Source organism: Schistocerca americana, chromosome 5 (assembly GCF_021461395.2).
Source record: "Schistocerca americana isolate TAMUIC-IGC-003095 chromosome 5, iqSchAmer2.1, whole genome shotgun sequence".
NCBI classification, from domain to species: domain Eukaryota; kingdom Metazoa; phylum Arthropoda; class Insecta; order Orthoptera; family Acrididae; genus Schistocerca; species Schistocerca americana.
The window spans coordinates 636,868,679-636,895,394 of record NC_060123.1 but is presented as its reverse complement, the minus strand read 5'-3'; the positions used below and the strand labels follow the sequence as shown (position 1 = coordinate 636,895,394).

The window sequence follows — 26,716 nt, the reverse complement described above, 5'->3', positions numbered from 1 at the left end:
TGATAACCTCTATTGCTGTCTATCGACAACATACACAGACAAAGGGCAAAATTAATTTTAGCAGATGCATGGGCCAGGTACTCCCCCTCCTCCTCCACCCCCCTTCCTCTTCTCCTTCCCCCCGCTCTGTGTCCCTCCCCACTCCCTCAGTCAGTTTGGCCTTCCCTGACCCATAACCTTGAACCTTGTTTATTTTTATAGCCAATGAAACCTTGTTTAAAAATCTGAAGTAAATCGCTCGAGTACTTTTCAAGGTTTTTAAAACATTTCCCTTTATGTAGTATACACTAACGAGCCGAAACATTATGACCACTGCCCACAGTGACACTGGATTCCGCCTGGTGGCGTTGTGGGTACGTGACATAGTAACAGGTGTACAGAAACGGAGCAAACACGGACGGCGCGTCGCATAAGATATGGGCTGCAAATGGGGAAATCCATTGAGATAAGCGACTTTGGCAAAGGGAGGATAATTAATATGCAGAGCCTGTGAAGACTATCTCGAAAATGGCGAAACTTATCGAATGTTAATGTGGTACTGTTGAGATCATCTAAAGGAGGAGGTAGGACAGTGAAACTACCACTAGGCGCTAAATGGTCAGACGTCCACAGTTCTTCACATAATCTCAGGTTCTGAGCATTGTCTGCTCTGTAAAGAAGGCTAGATGGCGATCTGTGGCATCTCCGCCGAAAGAGCACAATGCTGGCGCATGCACGGAGCACACTGCTCATCACACAGTATTGAACATGGAGCTCCGCAGCAGACCACTCCTACGTGTTCACATGTTGATCCAACATCATCGTCAATTAAGATTGTAGTGGGCACGGGACCATCGGGATTCGGCCTTCGATCAATGGAAACGTGTTGGCTCTTCGGGTGAATCACATTTTTGCTACGCTAGGTCGATGATCGTCTCCAGAAACGCCGTCGTCCAGGTGATTGGCGGCTCGAAAAACGTGCAGCGTGCCATGGACGCAGGCTGGTGGGAGCAGTATTGTGCTACGGGAGACATTCTGCTGTTCTTGCTGCGACCTGTGGTGGTAACTGAAGACACGCTGACAGCTGCGAACTACGTGCATCCCTTCATTTTTGGCGCCTTCCCCAACGGCAATGTCATCTTTCAGCAGTATAATTGTCCATGTCTCGGAGCCGGAATCGTGCTACAGTGGTTTGAGGAGAATTATGGTGAACTCAGGTTGATGTCTCGGCTACCAAATTCGCCTGATGTAAATGTCGTATGACTAGGGCCTCCCGTCGGGTAGACCGTTCGCCGGGTGCAAGTCTTTCGATTTGACGCCACTTCGGCGACTTGGCGTCGATGGGGATGAAACGATGATGATTAGGACAAAACAGAACACCCCGTCCGTGAGCGGAGAAAATGGCCGACCCAGCCGGGAATCTAACCCGGGCCCTTAGGATTGACATTCTCTCGCGCTGACAACTCAGCTACCGGGGGCCGGACATTCGCCTGATGTAAAACCTCTTATCTTGGGCGGCATCACCTCGTACGCAAATCATTTTCCCGTTATTTATAGGAATTACATGACCTGTGCGTAAACATCTATATTACGTACCTCCACAAACCTACCAACAAAGCCAGTCGGTGTGGCCGAGCGGTTCTAGGCGCTACAGTCTGGAATCGCGCGACCGCTACGGTCGCAAGTTCGAATCCTGCCTCGGGCGTGGATGTGTGTGATGTCCTTAGGTTAGTTAGGTTTAAGTAGTTCTAAGTTCTAGGGGACTGATGACCTCAGATGTTAAGTCCCATAGTGCTCAGCGCCATTTCAACCATTTAGCCTACCAACAGACTGTCGTATCGCTGATACGCAGCGTCAGTGATGTATTTCGTTCCAAATCCGAAAAAGCAATCTGTTGAAGAGGTGTCATAAAGTTTTTCCTCATCAGAATATGTATATATACAGGATGAGTTAAAAAGGACTTCGGTAGATTTCTCATTTTGTAGCAAACAACCTCGAGTTTGATTCACGTAGGTCATCAGTACCAATTCCGCCCCCAGGAGCGCCAGTACAGTGCATGTTTAAAATGGCTACATCCACTGGTGCGGAGCGTGCTCGTTGTGTGTTTTCGTTTCATGAAACGAACTCTGTAACAACTGTTCAGCGTAAATTTCGCACCGAATACGCTGAAGAACCTCCAGGCAAGCCTGCAATTTACTCTTGGCACAAGAACTGCGTTGAGATGGGTTGTTCAGTGCGATGTGATAAATCACCACGTCACCTGCGTGATGATGATTGTGCTGATCAGGATAGAGCTAGCTTTGCCTGCAGTCAACAGAAATCAACGCGACATGCGTCTCGCAAGACTGGCATTCGGCAAAAGACGGCTGGGTGAGTATTGCGTAGACGTTTACACCATACAGCCTCACAATGGCACAGCACATTAGTTACGTATAGAAGGTTCCTGGTGGGGAATTCTGTGCGGAAACGTTGCATGGGATAGGGGACGACGAGACGTCCCTGAACACAATAATCTTCAGCAATGAGTCAACATTTTATACCACCAGATGCATGGTGAACACCCGCGACTGTAGAATATGGAGCAGTGAAAATCCACATGTGATCCTGAAATACGTTCGTGAGAGCTCCAAAGTTAATGTGTTTCGTGCACTTAGCAAACTGAAAGTGTACGGCCCTTTCTTCTTCATTGAGAAAACTGTCACTGGCATTTTATATCTGGATATTCTTGAAAAACTTTTCAATTCCACAGGTCGACGAAGATGACTGAAATTGGATGGTTTACTACCAGCAAGACGCTGCATCACCTCATTTCCTCACGGAAGTTCGAGCTTTCCTCAATAATCGCTTCCCATGTCGATGGATTGGCGAGAAGGGCCAATCGTACGGCCACCTCGCTCCCCAGACTTTACTTTGGGTTTCGGTCTCTGGGGTTTGATTAAAAACCGTGTGTATGTTCCTCCCCTACTGAACAATTCAGTCGACCTGAAAAATCGAATCTGCACTGCCGTTGCACAAGGTATGCCCGATTTGCTGCAACGAGTGGGGAAAAAAATGATTACCGATGGTATATTTGCCACATCACTAATGGTAGTCACATCGAACCAATATGATACTTCTATGTGAAACTTGAGGTTGTTTGCTCAATAAATTTCTACATCATTCCAAAGTTGTAAAGACCTTTATGACTCACCCTGTTTTTATATATTACACGTATTTAAAAAATATAGCCTATGTCTGGCTGAATGTTTATTAGAGTACACTGTGAAAGTTTGAAGTAAATTGGTAAAGAATTTTTCGAGATTTTTTGCTAGCAACTTCTCGTTACATAATAATAAAAAAGTAGAGATATGTCCATATAAATTAAAACTACATAGGCTTTATACGTTAGAACATTTATTTGTGTATCGTGTAAAAATCTGAGTTAAATGTATTAAGCACTGTACGAGATATTTGGTAACAATGTCAAACGACGACTTGTCATAGACTAGATTTTATGTCTGTATCATGAAGTCTTAAATAAAGGAATCCACTTCAAAACAGGGGAAGGCACAATTACTGCGTTTTTATGACATTGCTGTAAATAATGAATATTTCACATCGGCTGAAATCAGACTTACTGCATTTTTACCGGCTAAAAATAGAAATTAGATCCACGACAAAACGGTCATTGCTGGTTGACGGCGCACTTGGTGACGACGAAGAACCGTATACGTATTTCATACGCGTACAAAGGAAATTACTTTGTATAAAGTTAATCGGACTTTGTGCAAAAGTGCAGGCTCCACATTCAAAATATAGAGAACTAACGGTCGAACGCTTACGGCGCTAGTGCGCACACTAGCCAGCCACGAAGAACCTGAGAGAGACAGAGAAATCACGTCCAGTTGCGTAATGACGGCGTTCCGTTGGTTCGCGTAGACTTTCTTCTGTTCCGCTACCGGAAATATGGTCCGTCTGAGGTGATACACACCTGAGTTACGCGTGCAGTTTCCCTGCAAGGTGCGAAGCGCAGTACATTATACGCGTCAAGCTGTTAGTGCTGATCCTGCATGGTCTTACAGCTGGCACCCGTTCAGCGGAGCACCTGTTCCGCTCTGATTGTAAGTAAAGTCGTCGCACACGGACCGTGCTGCCGAACGTTAACGGCGAGCGTGCCAAGTTCAACGTGCTGCTGAACGCTCAGGAACGATGCGACTTGTGCACACGGTACGGGGGCCCCAACGTGGTATACGCGATCGCAGCGCACTCCAGCGGCAGTTGAAGGATGTTTCTAGTTCGTAAATCACACTGTTTACTCAACGGGCGCACATAAAATTCCCACGTTAGCTCTATTAAAATGCACATTTCCTCCATTGTCCACGAAAAGGAAAGTACCATGCCCAATCAATAAGGACACAGGTTGTAAAAGTTCCATTAAAACAGTGCGGTACAAATTTGGAATACTTCACCGCATAAGATAGACATTATTTCATCATTCCCACATTTCAATAAAACCCGAAGGTCAGTCTTACTTGATCACTGTTCCTACCCAGTAGCAGAATCTTTGCAACATGTGAATTACGAAGCGTAAAAGAAAAAGGAGCAAAATATCTTTATACAAGTAGCGCAAGCTGTCCTGTAGATTAAGCTAATTGAACAAAGTCACCCCTGAAAAATCATAGTATATACTTATATTAAACTAATAATAAAGTATCATAACCCAATAAAAGCGCGAATGTTAGGGAAAAAAATTGGAAGTGTCAAGACGCGAACCAACTCCCCAGCACACACCTCGGCAGAGGACAGAGACGCTACCCATTACGCTAAACCAACAACACACCTCTAAGTAGGTAATCATATTATTTTACCCGTTGCTGAAAACCTTATTCGTAGCTATGTTACTAAATGAAATTTAATTATGACAAATTGACCAAGAACAATGCGTTTTGGGTGGATCTTCTGTGTGTTGCTGCCTTCAAATAGCCTACTCTCATAACACACAAGTTACAATAATTCTTTTGCCACGAATATGAGGTTTCTCGTTATTTTATTGCAACGAATCACACAGTTAACAACGGGTTTTCCAGTGATTCTCAATTTGCTGGTGCTCAGAAACGCCAAATATATATATATATATATATATATATATATATATATATATATATATATATACACTCCTGGAAATGGAAAAAAGAACACATTGACACCGGTGTGTCAGACCCATCATACTTGCTCCGGACACTGCGAGAGGGCTGTACAAGCAATGATCACACGCACGGCACAGCGGACACACCAGGAACCGCGGTGTTGGCCGTCGAATGGCGCTAGCTGCGCAGCATTTGTTCACCGCCGCCGTCAGTGTCAGCCAGTTTGCCGTGGCATACGGAGCTCCATCGCAGTCCTTAACACTGGTAGCATGCCGCGACAGCGTGGACGTGAACCGTATGTGCAGTTGACGGACTTTGAGCGAGGGCGTATAGTGGGCATGCGGGAGGCCGGGTGGACGTACCGCCGAATTGCTCAACACGTGGGGCGTGAGGTCTCCACAGTACATCGATGTTGTCGCCAGTGGTCGGCGGAAGGTGCACGTGCCCGTCGACCTGGGACCGGACCGCAGCGACGCACGGATGCACGCCAAGACCGTAGGATCCTACGCAGTGCCGTAGGGGACCGCACCGCCACTTCCCAGCAAATTAGGGACACTGTTGCTCCTGGGGTATCGGCGAGGACCATTCCCAACCGTCTCCATGAAGCTGGGCTACGGTCCCGCACACCGTTAGGCCGTCTTCCGCTCACGCCCCAACATCGTGCAGCCCGCCTCCAGTGGTGTCGCGACAGGCGTGAATGGAGGGACGAATGGAGACGTGTCGTCTTCAGCGATGAGAGTCGCTTCTGCCTTGGTGCCAATGATGGTCGTATGCGTGTTTGGCGCCGTGCAGGTGAGCGCCACAATCAGGACTGCATACGACCGAGGCACACAGGGCCAACACCCGGCATCATGGTGTGGGGAGCGATCTCCTACACTGGCCGTACACCACTGGTGATCGTCGAGGGGACACTGAATAGTGCACGGTACATCCAAACCGTCATCGAACCCATCGTTCTACCATTCCTAGACCGGCAAGGGAACTTGCTGTTCCAACAGGACAATGCACGTCCGCATGTATCCCGAGCCACCCAACGTGCTCTAGAAGGTGTAAGTCAACTACCCTGGCCAGCAAGATCTCCGGATCTGTCCCCCATTAAGCATGTTTGGGACTGGATGAAGCGTCGTCTCACGCGGTCTGCACGTCCAGCACGAACGCTGGTCCAACTGAGGCGCCAGGTGGAAATGGCATGGAAAGCCGTTCCACAGGACTACATCCAGCATCTCTACGATCGTCTCCATGGGAGAATAGCAGCCTGAATTGCTGCGAAAGGTGGATATACACTGTACTAGTGCCGACATTGTGCATGCTCTGTTGCCTGTGTCTATGTGCCTGTGGTTCTGTCAGTGTGATCATGTGATGTATCTGACCCCAGGAATGTGTCAATAAAGTTTCCCCTTCCTGGGACAATGAATTCACGGTGTTCTTATTTCAATTTCCAGGAGTATATATATATATATATATATATATATATATATATATATATATATATATATATATATATATATGCTTGAAATGAATGCCAATATGGCGCCTTACAACTCTGTACTGAAGGGAGACGGCGTGCGTGTGACGATGGCGGCGTTGTGCCATCTCATTGGTCAACGCTCAGACGCACGCTCAGAATATCTGACATGCCAGATATTGCTGTGCACGTTCAGAAAGACACCCGAACGTGCTATTCCACGCTATGACGTCAGAATCTCGGCACGCTCAACGTTCGGATGCACGGTCCGTGTGCTGACGGCCTAAGAGTTCTCTAGGGCACGACTCGCACTACATGGGGCGGGGGACCGTTCACGGGCCAGCATGAACAGCAGTTTGAAGGTGAACGTGGCGCTCCAATTTTCTGCAAATCAGGTGCTTACACAGGGTCAGGTGGGAACAGTGGGTTGGGTTGGAAACGAGGGAGGGTGGGGGGCTCGAAGTGGTCAGAGTTTTTCTGTTTCTTCACGCCAGAGTTCAGCAACTACATCCACATTTATACTGTGCAAACAAGTGTGAAGTGTAAGGCAGAGTTTACTTCTCATTGAACCATTTATTAGAGCATCATCTTCTTTCCATTCGTTAAAGGAGCACAGGTAGAATGATTGCTTAAACGCCTCTACCTGCTCTGCAATTGTCTAAGAGATTTCTACAGGTGCGTAACGTACGTGGATACAGAAAATCTCTCGATTCTTCACTTGATAAATACCACTTGCCGAAAGTTCGTAATCAGCTTGCACAGGATAGTTTGCGTCTACCATAAAGCGTCTATCCAGTTGTTATAGAAGTTCCATGACACACTACTTCAGAACAAACCAACCTGTGACATTCGTGCTGCTCTTCTTTGTATATGTTCAGTATACTTGTTTAATCCCCTTTGGTCCCAGGCAATTGAGCAATATTATACGCTTTCCAGTCACATTAATATGACCCCCTGTCACGAGCCTGAAGAATCACATTTTGTAGCTTGGATCACTGCTAGAGTTGGAAGAAGAGTCAGTGAGACCGTGGGAGATACCTACAGGAATGTGGATCGATGCCGACTTCGGGTTTATTGGTGGAGGATCTACGGTGCGAATGGCCCCATCAAGTTGATCCCATAGATTCTTGATTGGTTTGGCAGCTGGGGGAGGCCCATACGCAGCAATGTTTGCTGAATGGTCGTTGAGGAGACACTGTTGGTAACCCTTTCGTTATCTGGGCAGTCAGTTGCTCAATAGTAGCACATTTAATAGTTCGTACACATCTGCAGAACCGTCGTTCATCCCGTCATCTACGGCCAGTGTTGCATCGTCAATATGCTTGAACAGCTCCATTGTGCCACATATGGTATACTTTAACCATAATGGCATGCGAACAGTTCACAAACTTAGCCTTTTCGACATGGTTCCGCCATTGGCCCGACAGCATATGATCGTGCCTTTTCGGACGTCACGTACGTCGCTCCGTTCTCACATTAAAACGAATGCACTGTTTTCCATGTCCCCCTGACACAGTTTATATACCCTCCTCTGCTAGTGCTGGCAGCTGCCATCTGTTACTGGTTATTGCATGTCGACCACGAACATAGGCGGTGGTTACACTAATGTGACTGGACTTTGTAGAATGGATCGCACGAGTGGTCTGTAAATAATCTCCTTACTAAACTGATGGCATTTTCGTAGTACTCCACTAATGAGGACCGAAGTCCGCCACTTTCCTTATCTAGGACTGAGCGTATGTGATCATTCCATTTTATGAAATGGATTGTTACTCCCAGATATGAGCTGACTGACTCCCAACTGTTATTCATTTAATACTGTAGTCAGTAGGATATTGAGTAATATCGTTTCACAAAGTACACAGTTTTACATTTCTGGCCATTTAAAGGGAGTTCCCAGACTCCGCACCGTTGTGAAACCTTACAAACATGTGATTGAATTTTCTACAACTTTTTCAGAAAGTACTTCATTATAGGTAACGGTATCACCGGAAAATTATCACAGTTATTGAAATTATTTGAAAGGTCGTCAATACGTACACATCAAAAGTTTTGCATCACTCCGGTTTCCAGAACTCCTGAAGACAGACGTGGACTGTGGATATTAGATCACAGACACAGTCCCTTTGACTGTTCAGAGATGCCACTAAATCCGCCCAAAGATGTAAACAACCATGCATGAGCGACGCCTGTTAGACGGATGGGATCCGACGGCCGATCAGTTCCAGCCATTCCACCAGGAAGGACGTACACAGCTCGTGTTGTCTGTATTTCAACCATGCGTAGACGGTCAATACCGCGGTTCGATCGCGTCCGCATTGTTACTTTGTGCAAGGTACGGCTCTCAACAAGGGAACGGTCCAGGCGTCTCGGAGTGAACCAAAGCGATGTTGTTCTGACGTGGAGGTGATACAGAGAGACAGGAACTGTCTATGACATTCCTCGCTCAGCCCCCCCCCCCCCCCTCCCCAAAGGGCTACTACTGCAGTGGATGACCGCTCTCTACGAATTATGGCTTGGAGGAATCCTTACAGCAACGCCACCATGTTGAATAATACTTTTCGTGCAGCCACAGGACGTCATGTTACGACTTAAAGTGTGCGCAATAATCTTCATGATGCGCAACTTCACTCCCTACGTCCACGGCGAGGTCAATATTTGCAACCACGACACCATGTGCCCCGGTACAGATGGGCCCAACAACATGCCGAATGGACCGCTCAGGACTGGCATCACGTTCTCTTCTGAGGATGAATGTCGCATATGCCTTCAATCAGACAATAGTCGGAGACGTATTTGCAGGCAACCCGGTCAGGCCGAACGCCTTAGACTCACTGTCCAGCGATTGCAGCAAGATGGAGGTTCCCTGATGTTTTGGGGTGGCATTATGTGGGGCTCACGTACGCCTCTGATGGACATGGGAGGCGCCGTAACGGCTGTAAGATACGTGAATGGCATCCTCCTACCGATGGTGCAATCATATCGACAGCATATTGAGGAGACATTCGTCTTCGTGGACGGTAGTTCGCGCCCCAATCGTCCACATCTTGTGAATGACTTGCTTCAGGATAACGAGTTTGCTCGACCAGTGTGGCCAGCATGTTCTCCAGACCTGAACCCTGTCGAACATGCCTGGGACATATTGAAAAGGGCTGTTTATCGACGACGTGTCTGGTCAACCATTGTGATGGATCTACACCGAATCGCCGATGAGGAGTGGGGCACTTTGGACCAACAGTGTCTTGAACTTGTGGATAGTATGCCACGAGGAATACAGGCATGCATCAGTGCAAGAGGACTTGCTATTGGGTATTAGAGGTACCGGTGTGTACAGCAATCTGGACCACCACCTCTGGATATCTCGCTGTATGATGGTACAACATGCAGTGTATGGTTTTCATGAGCAAGAAAAAGGGCGGAAATGATATTTATATTAATATCTATTCCAGTTTTCTGTACAGGTTCCGAAACTCTCAGAACCGAGGTGATGCAAAACGTTTTTTGATGTATATGCATTATCAAGAACAACGATCCCAGCACGCTTTCCTTAAACACACTTGAAGTCACTTTTACATCTATCGATGAATTTCCATCCAAGACAACATGATGTGTCCTCCGTACCAAGAAATCCACATCCTAGTCATAAATTTAGGCTGAGATAATGTAAAAGAATTCTGGTGCACGACATCTACTGCAAAAGATAGCCATGGAGGGTTTCGTACTCTGTTCCTGGGTTTGCTGGAAGATGACATAAGATTTTTTTAGTATTGGCATGACGTTGTCAAATAACTTACAAGAAATTTATATCTTCTTGAATTGCTTTTCGTGCCCTAACAAGACAAGACACGTCGTTCGCATATGTTGCTGGACCGAAGGAAAGAGTGTTAGTTAACTTGCTCACGCCGATTAATAAGTGGCGATCTGTAATTATTCAACATTAGGACAACTATGGCAAGTGAAAGAGGGAGCGATAAAGATGGCGATAGGGACTTTAACGTGTGTATGATAAACCCACACTATTGAAATGATAGCCTGCTATTGAGAGATGCTCTTATATGAAACGCAAGTGTGTTCACTGTTCAGTTTTCCTAATATTAGTAACGGAAGATTATCATTTTGGCGCGCTGCTTCCGAACACAGCAGCCAATCGCGGAGAAGGACCACACTTTCGGCAGTCTAACGATTCACGTACTGAATAAATCATCTGTCACCGGTCCCTGACACCACATTACTAATCTTCCCACTGCTGCCTTGTCACCTGCTCTGAGAACTTGGAATAGCGGAACATGATAGCTGTAAACCCAATAATATTTCACAGCTTCTCAGTCAGCATCGAATTTCTAAAACTCTATTTACGCTTAACAGTTTCGTTGAAAAAATTAGCATCACCTGATCTCAGTACAGGTTAATCCATGTGTCCAATTTGAGCTATAAATGTACTCCATATCATAATTAGCTGGACGGTTGACGCAAGATGTATTGGCATGCCAAAGTTAAAACCAGTATTTTCAAAATGTTTCAGTAAGTGCATCCGTTCAATATTGGACGAAACATTTTGTAAATACTGGTTCTGACTTCCCACATATTGATTTACTGCAGTTCACATTGACGTGCCAATACATCTTACGTCCGCTGTCATAGCTCAAATTGGACACGTGTGTTTGCCTGTACTGATACATGATGGTGACCTAATTTACCGAAATCGATCAACGTATGTACAGGTTTTACAAATCTAGTCTTGGTTGAAAAGTTCTTTCTTAGAGTTGAAAAAGTATTAGTTACTAGGGGTACACACACTTATTTTTAACTCAATAAGCACAGAAAACTTTTGATTAGGAGTCCCTACGGAAACTACTACTTTTTCTTTGGTCTTGTAGCTGTTTCCTTGAGCTGTTACTTCTCCTGGTACATATTCTGGTTATTCTTTAGCAATCCTCATTTGTTACAGTACCCATGTCACATATCTTGATCTTGAACTCAATTTGGGCTCGCGTGAGAAAGTTTTGACCATTTGCACCATTACGACGAAGGAACTATTTATATAATCGTCATTTGTTTCTATTTTAGATATCATATTCTTCTTTACTTTCCAAATATTCTCGAGAAAATCAGCTTTGAATTTTTCTTTATTACCTTTTTTGTATTTCCTGAAGTCTTGAAACTTTAAACAGTTTTTGCAGAGAGCAGGTGCTGTAAGGCGTCACAATGAAAGATGGTCACAAAAAGGTACGTTTTAGCAGAGTGCATAATTTTCATACTTGCCCTTGAGAACTGCAATGTCCGTGGGTGTACGTTGGAGTGCTGCAACAGCGGCCCCACTGACGGAAGGACGCTGGGAGGGGCCAACTGACGAAAAACACTGCTCTTCTCTGGCCACAAGAAGAAGGACAGTGGCTTTCAGCTGAACGCTATTACTACCAAACTTGGTCTTTGCTAACGTGAAGTCTAGACACATCGCTACCTACTGAGTGGTAGGGGTGGGGGGAATCTGAATGTGGTTGGCCAGAGGCGCTTTGGAGGTGCAGAGCCACTCTTCAGATTGGCTGAAGCCTGTAAAATGCCGGTGGTTTGGGGGCCGACTTTAGGAAGGGAGAAATAGTGCGCCGCCACAATCCTTTAAAAAATCCATGTTTTTGTATTCAGACGACAGTTCTCAGTCAGATCACGTGGACGCCAACTCTTTGTCGCCAGCTTTGAGTATGCTCTGACAAGTCCGTTTTGCTCACCTGAACTACTGCTTTCAAAGTTGGTACTTTACAGTGCTGCTACTGATAGCTATTTCTGTTAGCTCTTATCCTATGGACTCAGGAAACAAACTTTATTGTGCGTCCAATTCCGTCCTTTGCTCTTCTAATGCCTATAACTATCTGTCAGTGTAGTAGTTAGCCTGACTACAAATAAACTGTGTCAATCAGACTGCTGAGTGTCCTTGTCTCCTGCAGCGAGTATCCTATCGAGTCCCAAAATCTACCCAGGTACCATGTGACAGTGTTTGGCGTTGATCAGTGCAATCAACTTGCGTTCACTGGATGTCTGACTTTGTGTATTTCCCCCGAACCGCTCGGAAATTGCAGAATAGTCTGTAACCCCCAGTCCTCCCTCTTTCCTGTGTTAGAACACGGATAGTGCCAATATTATTAGTCATTATTATTCAAAAGAGTACCTATTAATTTCTTCTTCCACTTCAGAATTATCATGTGCAGAGCTTGAAAGTGACTACATTAATTGTATGACGTGCGCTAAAAACTTACGTGGTTACTTCGTTATTGTTACTGCCTCTTTCCAATTGTTATGTTGTCGAGGTGAAGTATTCTGGCTGTTACAAAGTTGAGACTTTGTTTTCAATTGTTCACAAGACTGGTTGTTCACAATTATCTATAAGACTGATAAGTGTTCCATGGTCCATCCCTTAGTAAGGGACTCTCATGTGCTCAATATTTATTGCGCAATAATATTGTGCAAATATATCACGCGAAGGTGGAAACCATGAATGGCACAATGTTATTGCGCGTATTTACGCCCGGAACGCGAGAGTTTGAACACTGTCTTCGTAACGAACATGGCGGTGCTCGGTGACTCAGAACTTGAATGTACTGCGATTGGTATAGCTACGTGCCGCAAAAAGAAAAGAAAGAGGAAGCAGCGATGGGCGAAAACTTGGCTTGGAAGGCGTTGTTCACATGGCCATTTGAACATGGTAGCAGAACTTTAAGCAGAGCAGGATGACTATCGGTATTTAAGAATGAACGAGAAATCTTTCAATGATTTAGCAAACTGCGTTACACCATATCTACAGAGAAAGTTACTGATCATATACTCCACCGATTTCACTTTGCACAATGCTGGTAGCGATCTGTAAAACAGAAGATTAGTGGGATAAGTTATTGTAAAGGCTGTCACGTATTTCTGCAATAAATGATACAATATTCTGAAACGAACAAACAAGCAGTTGCAATTTTACATCCTTGCATTTTCTATGAATGTTTGTATAGATAATGACCGAATAAGTATTAAACATATAATGAAACTACTCCTCCGAATGCACTTCAACAGATGGTTCCTTTCATCTGTCTTTCGTTGCATATTCATATGGCGTCGCTGTATCAATTGTTTGCATGTCCACAAATCAGAGTCTCGGCAGGAACTGCCGTGTATTGCGCAATATAACCCTTTCGGCATAATACATGGAGCTAGTTTCAATATTTCTAAAGCTCTGCAGTCTCATTCAGCATATTGCACAAACCGTCAATATCGCTCTCAGAAGGTCAATATTATTGCGTAATACTCAATATCGCGCAATTAATATTCAGCGCGTGGGTCTTCTATTCGAGCGCGTCTCGTAAATGCCCACGGTGGGTCGTTCAGTAGCGGAATTTGTCTGTGACGTCACCCGCACAGCCTCGCGCTCCGAATGCACTGCTCCTTCGACAACGCTGGCCGCATTTTCCGCAGGTCAGTTCGAGCGGAGCACCCTAGGATACCGCGCTCGCATTGTAACACTACAGGGAATGCGACGCTGCAACTCGTTCGGCACGCCGCAAGATACTCGCTCCTTGACACTGCAGTTCGTTAAGACTCATACCACAGGCACGACGGTCCCATGCAGTCTGTGGCACATGCTAAGTTTTTGATTACATTGATTTGCTTCGGTCTTCACATCTGCGCACGACTACTCTTCGAAGGTGTTTTCATTTTAGAGTATCACCTGTCGTTAGGGTCTACTATATGCAACCTGCGCTAGTTCGATATCCATACCCTCACACAATCTACACCGCGCAATATCTCCTGCAATAGCTGATACTTGGGTCGAAACAGTGTTTTTGAGAATGCACAAACATGTTCAAATCGGACCCCATCTACATGTGTCAGCAGAGTCATGAAGACATTAGTCTTCCCACAATGGGATGGGGGAGATCGATTGGGATAATACTCTGTATTCATCTGCTGATTGATGTAGCGCTCTACACGACATATTTCATCCCAGTCGAACTCGGAAATTGGCACTTTAACACATTTTCAGTCTCCATTCTCTCATGCAACTCCCAGATATGATGCACTTCTATAGCAATGTTCACATGTTTCGATCCACTGGCAGTGAAATTGTATGTGGAGGTGAAAAGCATAGCTGCTCGCGACGTCTTCTTATCCACAATATCTGCACTCTGTGGGTGCACTATAACAGCGATATTCTGCTGGGATGGGTCATATGTTGGGACCAGTACTGACTGCCAACTTGTTGTTTAACACCGCCAGTGACAGCATTCGATGTGTGGGGGCCACATCTCGTGTCCTCATCGTACAAATCGATGAGTGGGATGGACTACTGCAACTCCTTATCCTGCTCCATCCAGTGGTCTATGTGTGCTAACGGATCCCACATGGCCGCTACTGGTTCAGACAAGCTGGAGGCTCTTGCTGCAGGTCTCGACAAGATGGCAGCTGAGGTTGCTACAGGTCTGGACATGCCAGCGGAGCTAGGCATGTTGGCGCTCAACCCTGTGGGACAAAGATGCGGAAGCATTAGATATGGACCAAGACGTGAAAACTTCGAATAATAATAGCAATAATAATACTAAGGCTAAGCAGAGAGAAAGATGTGATATTTGATACTTACTTTTCCGTTTAATCCTGTTCTGCATTAATGTGCTGGAGTGCGACTTCTTCTTCTTCTTCTTCTTCTTCTTCTTCTTCTGCTGCTGCTGACTGAACAAGACTGAGGCGCCAGAGCTGCTGAGCCTCACCCATATCTCCTACAATGACATCACCAGATCCCTCCATCCTCCTAGCGGAAGTCAAACACGTGACTGGATTAAGGGTTCCTATTGATTCCCACCATTTCCCCCACTCCAGAATATCATCTTGGATTATGTCATGGAACAGGCGATAGTGCTCTTTGGTGGCGGTACTGTGTACTTGGTCCAGACCTCATGGCGAACACACTGTTTGCCACCATCTTGGATAATGGTACTTGCATCATTAGATGATGACATGGTCTCCATCTGGTGACAGTACTGGGTACACTGTTTGCCGCCATCTTGAATAATGGTACTCGCATCATTCTAGGCCATGTGATGAACACAATGTATGTCGCCATCTTGAATAAGAGTAATTGTGTCACCAGATGACGTCAAGGACAACAGCACCCTCTGCGGCTGTAGTGTGTACTAAGTCAGATGGAGTTTGGAGCTTGTGGTGGACACAATGTATGCCACCATCTTGGATTACGTCACGGAATGGACGACAGTGCCCTCTGGTGGTGGTACTGTGTACTAAGTCAGTTGGGCTCTGGACCTCGTGCCAAACACACACACTGGATGGCAGTAGTGGCTCAAATTGTTTAAATAGAGACATGATTTCGACAGCTGACGATTTGCAAGCATGTTAGCAGAGTCTTTTAGTGGTTTGCATGTCTGTAGGCTGTGTGGCGTGAACCCAAGCATGTCAGAGCATGTGTTCTGTATCACTCCATATTTAAATAAATTGTTCCAAAATAAAAAAGTACACTCCTTCCTTACTCTCTTCAGCAACCCAGTGCAGGCTGAGTCCTCTTCCCACCAACCCCTAGGAAGAGGTGGCGAAGTACTTCACTTCGTAAGGTGTATCCTTTACCATTCACGTGTGGATTGCAGGAATGGATGAATTACTGCTTGATACTCTTTTTGCGTGTTTTTTAGTGTAGTCTTCTCTCTCCCGGTCCTTATGGGAGCGGTACATTGGGGCCCTAGTATATACATACATTCCTTAATTAATGCCAGATCTCAAATACTTATGAGCAAGCTCTCATATGGTAGGTGCATTCTATCTTCGAGTGTCTGCCATCTACGATTGCGAGGTGTCTGGGTGGAGAAGAGTTGGTACCTCTTTAATTCTGGCGAAAGTTGCATGAGAAGTAGACGTGCACTTGACCCGCTGCTTACCTACCACCTAATTAAGTATGTGCACAACGGTAACGAAAGGAATTGACGGACGACCCTGCTAGTTGGTAAAATGAGTGCACACTCACAATAATTTAATAAAAAATGTAATCTACTCAGTAAAATAAAGAGAATTTTATCATAATAAACGACAGGAAATGGGATTCTGCATCTAGTGGCCGTGCGGTTCTAGGCGCTTCAGTCTGGAACCGCGTGACCGCTACGGTCGCAGGTTCGAATCCTGCCTCGGGCATGGATGTGTGTGATATCCTTAGGTTAGTTAGGTTTAAGTAGTTCTAAGTTCTAGGGGACTGATGACCATAGATGTTAAGTCCCATAGTGCTCAGAGCCATTTGAACCATTTTTTGGGACTCTGCATCTATCTACGAAATGATATGCGGATTAAATATTACAATGAGATTCATTATAAATCAAAACATAAAGGCACTTCACTGTCGATACCAACAGTAAGTTAAAGGCTGGGGTATACTGAACCATCCTGAGAGTAAGAGTTAGCTTAAGAACAAGGCCTCCCACTCTCTGTGATGCAGTAGATTGACGATAACGACTGGAGGTCCTAATGAATCAAATATTACTCCTCCGACTATAATGCAGCATCGTGATTAGTAACGAGAGCTCTAATGGGAACACATCGAGAAACAAACAAGATGGACTTCTATCAAAGCGAGCGCGCGTGCTGCTGAGGACTTCAGTATAAAAATCATAGGTCCTAAAGTGCCGCAGCCCCAAAATACTTCATCAGTCCTGAAACCTGCAGCACATCCTCGGTAGACAGCGTTCTGATGTAGGCGCCGACTCACGCTGTGCAACAACCCTGCTTCAACCCGTGGCTTAATTCTAAGTTTTGCTTGCGTGGCCGAAGCAGAAAAACTTCTGGACGCACGAGTATATATCTCCAGGAAGAGACACAGCAAAACCGCCTGAACTCGCCCTGTCAGTACACGTGGGAAAACCCAGAGTAAGAATCTGGATCTTAAGTCTCATTATGAAAGTGGAGTATGATCGAAGTCATGCTCCACGATGATTCCTAAAAAGTGCGACAAAGTCGCAAGACAGTCCGATTCCGACGAGGATCAGATTCCGAATGCCAAGCACCCGGCAATTAAAGAGCGAAGCCAACGTTATTCAACTCTCCACCACGTTCGAAAAGGTGCGAATCAGCATTCAGTGCCGACTCCAAAATTCCCCCACACTATCTCAGAACATCATTCTCGCCAATAGCGACCGTTCCCTCCAAATTCGTGCCAGGGCTTTATGATGTCAACTGGCTTCAGTTTAAGTTGACATGCCTCTGCTATTTAGCTGGGCGCACTGAACTTGGGTTTGACCGGCTACGAAAACGGCATGTCAAGATCACCGGCCATCCGGCGCCCGACAGTCGCACCTGACAGAGCACAGTCCACAAGAATCAGTCAGTCGCTGCCAGCAGTCTTCGTTCCAGACGCAGCGGAACGGTAAACACACAAACTGTGGCGACACTCAGTGGCCCACAGGACGCTTCGCCCTCCATACAATAGGGCGAACTCGACCGAGGTCAGTCGCCCCGCCAGGATCTCGAGCCCATTGAGTACGTGCCTCTCCGTATTCGCGAAAATGCAGACCCCCCCCCCCCCCCCCCCCCACGAAAACCCAGTGTTTCACGTCCTCTTAAGCTCGCCTCGCAACAAGCCACACAGGGAAGTAACAGAGAAAACTAAAAGCAAGACCACATACCGTTCCCAACATGCATAGCAATCAAGTGAAAAGTAATTTGAGCTCTCGGTACAAATACTCTCATCAGAGTAACCTTATTCGGCCCGTTCCCACCGTGAAATGATACAAAACATTAATGAAGTTGATCGCAATGAGAGGCGACATGCAAGAAAAAAAAGCATGGAATCTCTCACCATTTCCAACACTTCGAGTCAAACGAAACCTGTGGTGATTCGGGCAAGCACTTCATATGCGCACAATATGCCCTCTTAATCCTATTTTGTAAGGGTCCCACACACTTGAACAACATTGTGGAATGAGTCGCAAGTGTGTTTTGTAAACACACTCTAAATTACAAACTAATTAGATTTCCACGCCGGCCGGGGTGGTCAAGCGGTTAAAGGCGCTACAGTCTGGAACCGCGCGACCGCTACGGTCGCAGGTTCGAATCCTGCCTCGGGCATGGATGTGTGTGATGTCCTTAGGTAGGTTAGGTTTAAGCAGCTCTAAGTTCTAGGGGACTGGTGACCTTAGAAGTTAACTCCCATAGTGCTCAGAGCCATTTTTTAGATATTCACAGCATCCTATAAATAAACTAGTGTTTGGCACATAGTTCACTTCAAATTGTGGCTATTTAATCATTACATTATTATCATACCCACGTAACTCACCGCACCCAAGTATTTCTGCGAGCTCTCTGATTAAAGATGTTGCTCATGGACATAATGGTTAGAGTTATGTACGGAACCACATCCAGCCTGCCCAGTCCGTGTCTCGCATGCTGCCCTATATGGGACAAGTGCCAGCCTGACTGGCTCACGCAGTAGGTGAACACACCGCTATGCATCGGTGAATTATTACAGGTTATTAGCATTTCCATACCACAAGAAAAATGTTTCAAATGAAACTGAGCACTGTGGGACTTAACAGCTGAGGTCATCAGTCCCCTAGAACTTACAACTACTTAAACCTAACTAACCTAAGGACATCACACACACCCATGCCTGAGGCAGGATTCGAACCTGCGACCGTAGCGGTCGCGCGGTTCCAGACTGTAGCGCCTAGAACCGCTCGACCACACCGGCGGGCCATACCACAAGAATGCAGTACCTAACGGGTATTTGTTTTCAATGGTACTGTGTTTGTGTTTGCCACTACAATGACAGTAGTTGCGGGATGGGCACTTCTGACCCAGAATGGCGTGTGTGGGAGGCAGGGGAATGCACAGTACCATGGTGGGTGCAAAATCAAGGATACTGACTCAATAAAACTTGTTTATTATTCATCATATAGTAGGTCATGGCTGCGACCCAGGTGCTGGCGGTTGTTAGCAGCAGCGAGTCAGTCTGGTGAGGTAGCAGAATGCCGAGACAGCAGCAGCTGGTGATGATGGCAGCTTTGTTGATGTAAGACGGGGGGAATGCGAGCTTACGACTGGACTGGCGTTCTCTGCCCAGAGCCTAAGGCTCCTAGCAGGCTCCCTGAGGCGAACCCAGGAAGCTCGATGGCTGGCTGGAGTATCAGGTGATGGAGCCCAATGGGAGGTCTTGCCTAGGCAGTAACAGTCCAGAGTCTGGAACTGACAGGGCTAGCTGATGGGTTATAGACCAGCGGCTTCACCTAGTTAAGGGTGGTGCTTCATGAAGCTATAGCTTCATCCAACTGATGACTGGCATGGAGACTGTCAGATGAACGCACAGTGACGATGGAATAAAGCTACTGGTTGAACTTAGAACATGTACGGTTGACATGGCTGGGTGTCTTGCGATACCTCAGTTCCTGTGAAGTAGCTGGTGGTGAAACATTGTTTTCTGGTGCAACAGTAGCAACCTAGCCACCACCATGGTAAAGTGCTGCATTACAGAATGATATGCCAGTGTTATAGCAGCAACCAACTAAAAAATTACGCAGGTAGTGTCTGTGCAGGATACTGTAGCTGGTGTACAGTGACAGTTTTCGTCCGAAGCGCTGGGAAACTACATCCGTTTGTTCGGAAGTGGAGGCTGATTAGCGTGGTGCTGTGTTGACAGAATCGAGGTGCACACCCTTCAATTTCCTCGAACGATTTTACAGAAAGTATCAGGTAAAAAGAATAAAATAAAACTGTGTTATTTGCAGCTTTACATGTCAGCTTCATGATTTTGTGCGCATCACTTCATTAATGGTAACAGTTATCAAAATAACTTCATTTAAGTAAGACACTGTGCGAAATTCAAAAAAGTGTGCAGTGACAAATAGGGCTCGCTATAATTTTACGTTTGGTGCATATTACATAATAATATATTCCTGTGTATGAAATTTAGCGAAAATATTGAATTTTTCTTTAGACTTTGGTGCAGGTCTCTAAACACCAGTGTCGAGAAAATTGATATTACGTAGCATACGTATTTGCCATCGCAGGTGCCAGCGATAAAATCAGAATGAAATATCCACAACATTCCTCATATCTCATTGCATACAAAGAAGATAATATTTTTCCATTTGGTTATTATGCGAAACTATTATCCACCTTGTTATTCCACTAACTACAGCATATACACTATGTGATTAAAAGTATCCGGACACCCAAAAAACATAAGTTTTTCATATTAGGTGCATTGTGATGCCAGCTACTGCCAGGTACTCCATATCAGCGACCTCAGTTGTCGTTAGACATCGTGAGAGAGTAGAAGGTGGCGCTCCGCGGAACTCACGGACTTCGAATGTGGTAAAACGTTGTGTGACGAATCACGGTACACAATGTGGCGATCCGATGGCAGGGTGTGGGTATGGCGAATGCCCGGTGAACATCGTCTGCCAGCGTGTGTAGTGCCAACAGTAAAATTCGGAGGCGGTGGTGTTATTGTGTGGTCGTGTTTTTCATGGAGGGGGCGTGACACTTTCACAGAACAGGTCTACCTTCTTGCTTCCCACTGTTGAAGAGCAATTCGAAGATGGTGATTGCATCTTTCAATACGATCGAGCACCTGTTCATAATGCACGGCCTACGACAATAACATCCCTGTAATGGACTGGCCTGCACAGAGTCCTGACCTGAATCCTATAGAACTTTGGGATGTTTTGGAACGCCGACTTCGTGCCAGGCCTCACCGACTGACATCGATACCTCTCCTCAGTGCAGCACTCCGTGAAGAATGGGCTGCAATTCCCTAAGAAACCTTCCAAGACCTGATTGGACGTTTGCCTGCGAGAGTGGAAGCTGTTGTCAAGGCTAAGGGTGGGTCAACACCATACTGAATTCCAGCATTACCGATGGAGGGCGCCACGAACTTTTAAGTCATTTTCAGCCAGGTGTTCGGATGCTTTTTATCCCATAGTGTATCAGTGAAAGAATGTAATTGTTAAGGGCCACTGACAGCCAGTGAAAGAAGAAATGCTGTGGGATTTGGAACAACATAAGTGAAGAGATTACAACAGGTTATTTTTGTACAAGGAGTGTTTTTAATATATAAGCGTTTGACCTTAACTGTCCTCAGTTCCTCACTTAATAAACTTAATAAACGTCTGTTTCAGAATTCTCTAGCAATTGCGACTGCACAATATATTAGCGAGAAGACATAGTGTAAACTCCGCTATGTTTTGCCAACAGAAGCAAATTTTAACATGGCAACAAATGAAATGGTTTTACTCAAAATTTCCCACTCATGACGCTTCTCTGAAAGTTACAAATGATTAACAAGTCAGGCAAAAATAAGTGGGTGCTTTTGTTGCGTTTTCAGCGTAATTCTTTTGAGACACTAAACAAAGCTGAGGTGACACATTGTTTTGGATGATCACAATGCAAGTGTGGACGAGGAGATGCTCCATTTAATATTTTCAAAAAATAGGAGCGTAGGCCTCAGTTTAGAAGCAGCATTCACCATACAGTGCCTGCCAGCAGTCACCACCACCACCACCACTACTGCTCTCTCACACTTGCCCTCCTGACTACTCTCTACCAGCCTTGTTATTCTGCCTGCACTTCTAGTTAGCTCGCATACCCCTTGGCTGGCTGCTATGTTTTGCCCAAGACTGATGCCACAGCCGGCCGAAGTGGCCGTGCGGTTAAAGGCGCTGCAGTCTGGAACCACAAGACCGCTACGGTCGCAGGTTCGAATCCTGCCTCGGGCATGGATGTGTGTGATGTCCTTAAGTTAGTTAGGTTTAAGTAGTTCTAAGTTCTAGGGGACTGATGAACTCCGCAGTTAAGTCCCATAGTGCTCAGAGCCATTTGAACCATGTGAAACTGCTCCCAACCCACCCTGCACAGTTAATCGAAATAACAGTAGAGGAGAATAAATGCAGGACTTTACAGATGGACACACGACGACAGGCTCACCAGGGGAATAACTTCTGCCAAATGGGTTGCGCTAATGCCTCGGCGAAAAGGAGCAATATGATGTGAACATGGTGTCAGACCGTGCGAGTATTTGAGCCCCCGAATATGAAGCGGTGCGATGTAGTTGCTCTGTCGTACCTGTGCAGCGTTGTCGGATTACTCTGCTGCCAGCACACCCACCTAGTCAACACAGTACATTCAAGAGAGTACGGGCAAGAGTGATTTTTATTGGAAAACTCTGTAGTATTAAATATGGAAGAAACCTTGCCTATGATGAAAAAGAGACAGTAATAATTGATATTTGGAAAGGCATATCCACGGAAAATTTCACCGTTGGTATAAATAATTGAAGAGTATTCAGACTATACTTGAATGTCACTTAGGCATTTGATTACATTGTGGGGCTATAAAACGTGTTTCCTGATGGAATTCCACTAGTTTACGATGACCTGTTTCTGTTAATTTTAGGTAAGAAACACACACACGAGGGAGGACTCGAACCTCTGGCGGGAGGGGCCGCGCAGTCCGTGACATCACGCCTCGAACCACGTCCGCTGATAAAGGCACAGATCACACCATGAAATTACATAATCAAAATATACTATTGTTATCCTTAAAAATCAAAATCATCAGCTAACTTATATTGCATTTTTTAAAAATCTCATGGAAACATACACCAATGACATAATGGATCTGAGGGGTAACCCACACGTACAATGAGTTGCACTAGCAAAGCAGTCAGTCACATCCCTCCCTCGTCGGAAAATCTACAAACATAGGGTATACCAATAATGGAAAATGAAACAAACTAGTAAACGTTATACCAGACAGCTGGAGTGGACAAACGCAACACAAACATAATGAATAAACATTCACTGAAAAGTACAAAAAGAAAGCTGGTGCCAACATTTGTAACATCCACCACCAACATTGTTTTACATCCAGTAAATTTCTTGGCATTAGTGGGAACATTAGTGACGCGCTTGGTTATTTCTTTGGAGAAATTGCGTCCAGAGTCTTTTACGTACACAAGTCACACATTTGCTAAGCTATTGTCATGGAACTTAGGGATATAACTGGGTTGCTGAAGAGAAATATCAGTGGAGCATGTGTCTACTTGTATGCCATGTTTTGTTTTATTGTTCATGTTTTTAAGGTCATTAGGGTATGTTATTTCAGTGGGTTTGTATTTTCCAGTGAACGTTCGTTCACTAGGTTTGTGTTGTATTTGTCCACCCCAGCCGTTTGGTATTGTGTTTCTAGTTTGTTTCGGTTTTTACTATTATTATATTCCATATCTGTAGGTGTTACGGTGATTGATGTATGTGACTTCGATTGCTTTGCTGGTGTAACTCATTGTATGTGTGGGTTCTCCTCAAGTCCATTATGTCATGAACTATAACTACGAAAAACATTCAGATTGATCATGCAGGATCATGCCTAGAAAATCTACTAATGAGAAGGAGAAAATAAGTCATGAAGTAGGAGAAAATAAGTCATGAAGTGCCATCTATAATTATGGTTGGAATATTCAAGTATTGACATCTTGTTGCTAGCTCACACCAAGAAGACATTTATTGATGTTTAAGTTTTGGTCATCTCAGATGTGAAGTATACAGCATTACAGTTGAAGAACAGGAGCAACAAATTGTACACCTTCGTCAAGAATTGAGAGATGGTCTGGAAAAGAATTCAGTGTTGCCTCAAAGAGTGTGAGAGGCATGTGGAACATGTCCTTTAACAAGAAGAATTAGTGCACAATGAATTGTAACCTGTATTGTGGTGAAGTAGTATTGCATCTCTTGTCAAGTCTGGCCATGTTTGAAATTTGAGCCCAATCGGATGGGGACTTAATCAAAAAAGTCCACATTTAAAATTCATTTGTACTAACTAGAACTACATTTTGTACTGAACTCGGTGGTGTCTCATAACCATACAACTGCAATTAACTCACAAATGACTAATTTGCAGACCCATATTTACTTTGAAATGTTTGATTCTGCAAGTATCGTTGTATGTTTTCACACTTGTTAGCTTTTCCCTTTCATTCTAGTTTACCTTGTGTACAAATTTTTCTCTCGATATCCTCTGCTCAGCTTACCCCCTTCTCCTGCTATAGCTCTTAGGGAAAGGAAAAAATATAATGTATTCAGATGTTTTTCTTTCAAGGAAGTGATTTAAAAGTCAGTTCTATGCTAGTTTTAGCAAAGGTGAAACTGGAACTGGAACTTCTTTATGGCCAATTATAAGTTCGCTATTCGTCTTCCAAAATATTTAAAATATTCCATACCCCCAGGTCTAGCCCCTCCCTCCGATATAAAAGATTGTATGGATGCCCTTGGCCCCAAGTGATCACTTACGTCACTTGTATTTTACACTGATCCTGTATATGACAATGTTTAATAGATGAAGGTAAATTGAGAATTGAAACCTTACGGTGAAGGTAAACTGGCTTATAAATTCAGACTGCCCCATATTGATCCAGTTGCTGAAGTTTTGGCGTTGGGGATTATGTATTTTGATCTGCTTGCCATTGTTCTTTATTTTTGTGTGTTTTTGTACTTCTGAGACTGTAAAATAGTGATGAAATTAGGGATACCTGGTTTGTTGTATTTAAGAGGGGTGTTGACTATAGAAGATATGATAACTGCTATTGTATGATTTTCTGTCATTCAACAAAAAAAGGTTTATACATAAAGTGACGTAAACTCATTAATAGTAATATGTAATCCAGTCCAGTAAAGTTATCCATTGTACACATTAGGAAAGTTTTTCTTAAAATATAATTGAAGTTTTTATTAATATTCCAGAAAATAACAACTCCGTACACAGTACCCAGATGGCATGTGAAAAGATAAAAGAAGTGTGGAAGAAAGCTTTTAAACCAAAAAATTTCAAACTAATCCATGACAACCCTGAAATCTTTGTAAAATCTCAGGTATGTGATGAGAATGCTGTAGTTGTTAAAAAATACTCATACATTTAAAAGCAAAAGGACGTATTGTTTTAATTGTGATTTTATTCCAAAGACTGCTCATGAGACATTCTTTTTTTGGTTTGTTTACATGTTAGCTTTTAGGTTGTGTTGATAGTCAGCGACTACATTGACTAGCAAGATTTTCAACACACTGATTACATAAAACATTATATTAAATGGTATGTAGTACTGTAACAGTTTTTCATCAATTTCTGGGACTGAGAAGCCATTGTAGATTACGTCTGAACACTTGTCAGTTGATTGTTTGATGACACCCTCCAGGTAGTTTTTGTGTTACAATGCTCATGTGTTCTTCCTGTCTCGCATAAACTTACTGATAAGGCCATAAAAGTTTGAAAGCAAGGCATTTATAAAAGCGCATGTAGAAAAGTTTTGATAGTACGTAAGAATTTATTTGTTGAAATAAGAGAACACATGGCAGATATGTTTCAATGTCCAAACACATAGAAGTAAATGTTAAGCTTTGAACTTTCTATGGCATACTTCATGTATATTTTTAGATGGTTTAGAAAAGAAGTGAATTATGTTAATAACAGGAATGAAAACTGAGTGGAATATTACAATTAAGTTGTTCACAGGATTAGGCAAGCACTGCAGAAGGTAACAGAGCAGTAAAAGCAGAGTGTACCTCTCCTATTGAGAGGTCTGCCTGTCGCCGAGAAGGTTTTATTCCCAGTACTGCCAACACTTTCCCTCATTGGGAGAAATCAAGTGGAGAGCCAGACTGTTAAATCAATATTAGTAATAAAAACAGAACAAAAAATTCAAATAAAGAACTGAATAAAACTCAATATTGTGCACCACAGTTTTAGACTGACAGGCAGTATACTAAGCAAGGAGTGTGGCAAACTAACATGCTGTGTATTCATGGTTCCTTGGAGGATGTTCTTAAATTTTTCATAGTTTATTTGTATGAAAAATGAAATCTTGATTTACTTATAAAAACAGTGACAGTTGAAAATGGTTGCAGCAGTGATAGTCAGTAATAAATTTGCAATTCCAGTCTTATGAAACATAGATAATGTTCTCCTGTATCTCTATTTGTCGCTCAAATTACATGACCCATGATAAGCTTTATTGCAGTCACACTCACACCATGTATGTGCAGGTATAGCTGGTTTCCGTTCTGACAGTCATCGCCAGGTAAACTTTTGAAAAGAACAGCTATGTTACAATCTGGACATTTATAAAAATAGCAGCATC

At 44.3% G+C, this 26,716-nt stretch overlaps 1 protein-coding gene across 1 annotated transcript in view; it reads left to right on the top strand.

Moving 5' to 3' along the window:
* The window catches only part of LOC124615921 (protein rolling stone-like), a 121,477-nt gene that overhangs the window by 36,523 nt on the left and 58,238 nt on the right, over window positions 1-26,716 (top strand). The window contains exon 2 of the mRNA XM_047144104.1: window positions 25,326-25,453. Coding sequence (XP_047000060.1) covers window positions 25,355-25,453 — 99 coding nt within the window. The 5' untranslated portion in view covers window positions 25,326-25,354. The remainder of the gene's footprint in view (window positions 1-25,325; window positions 25,454-26,716) is intronic.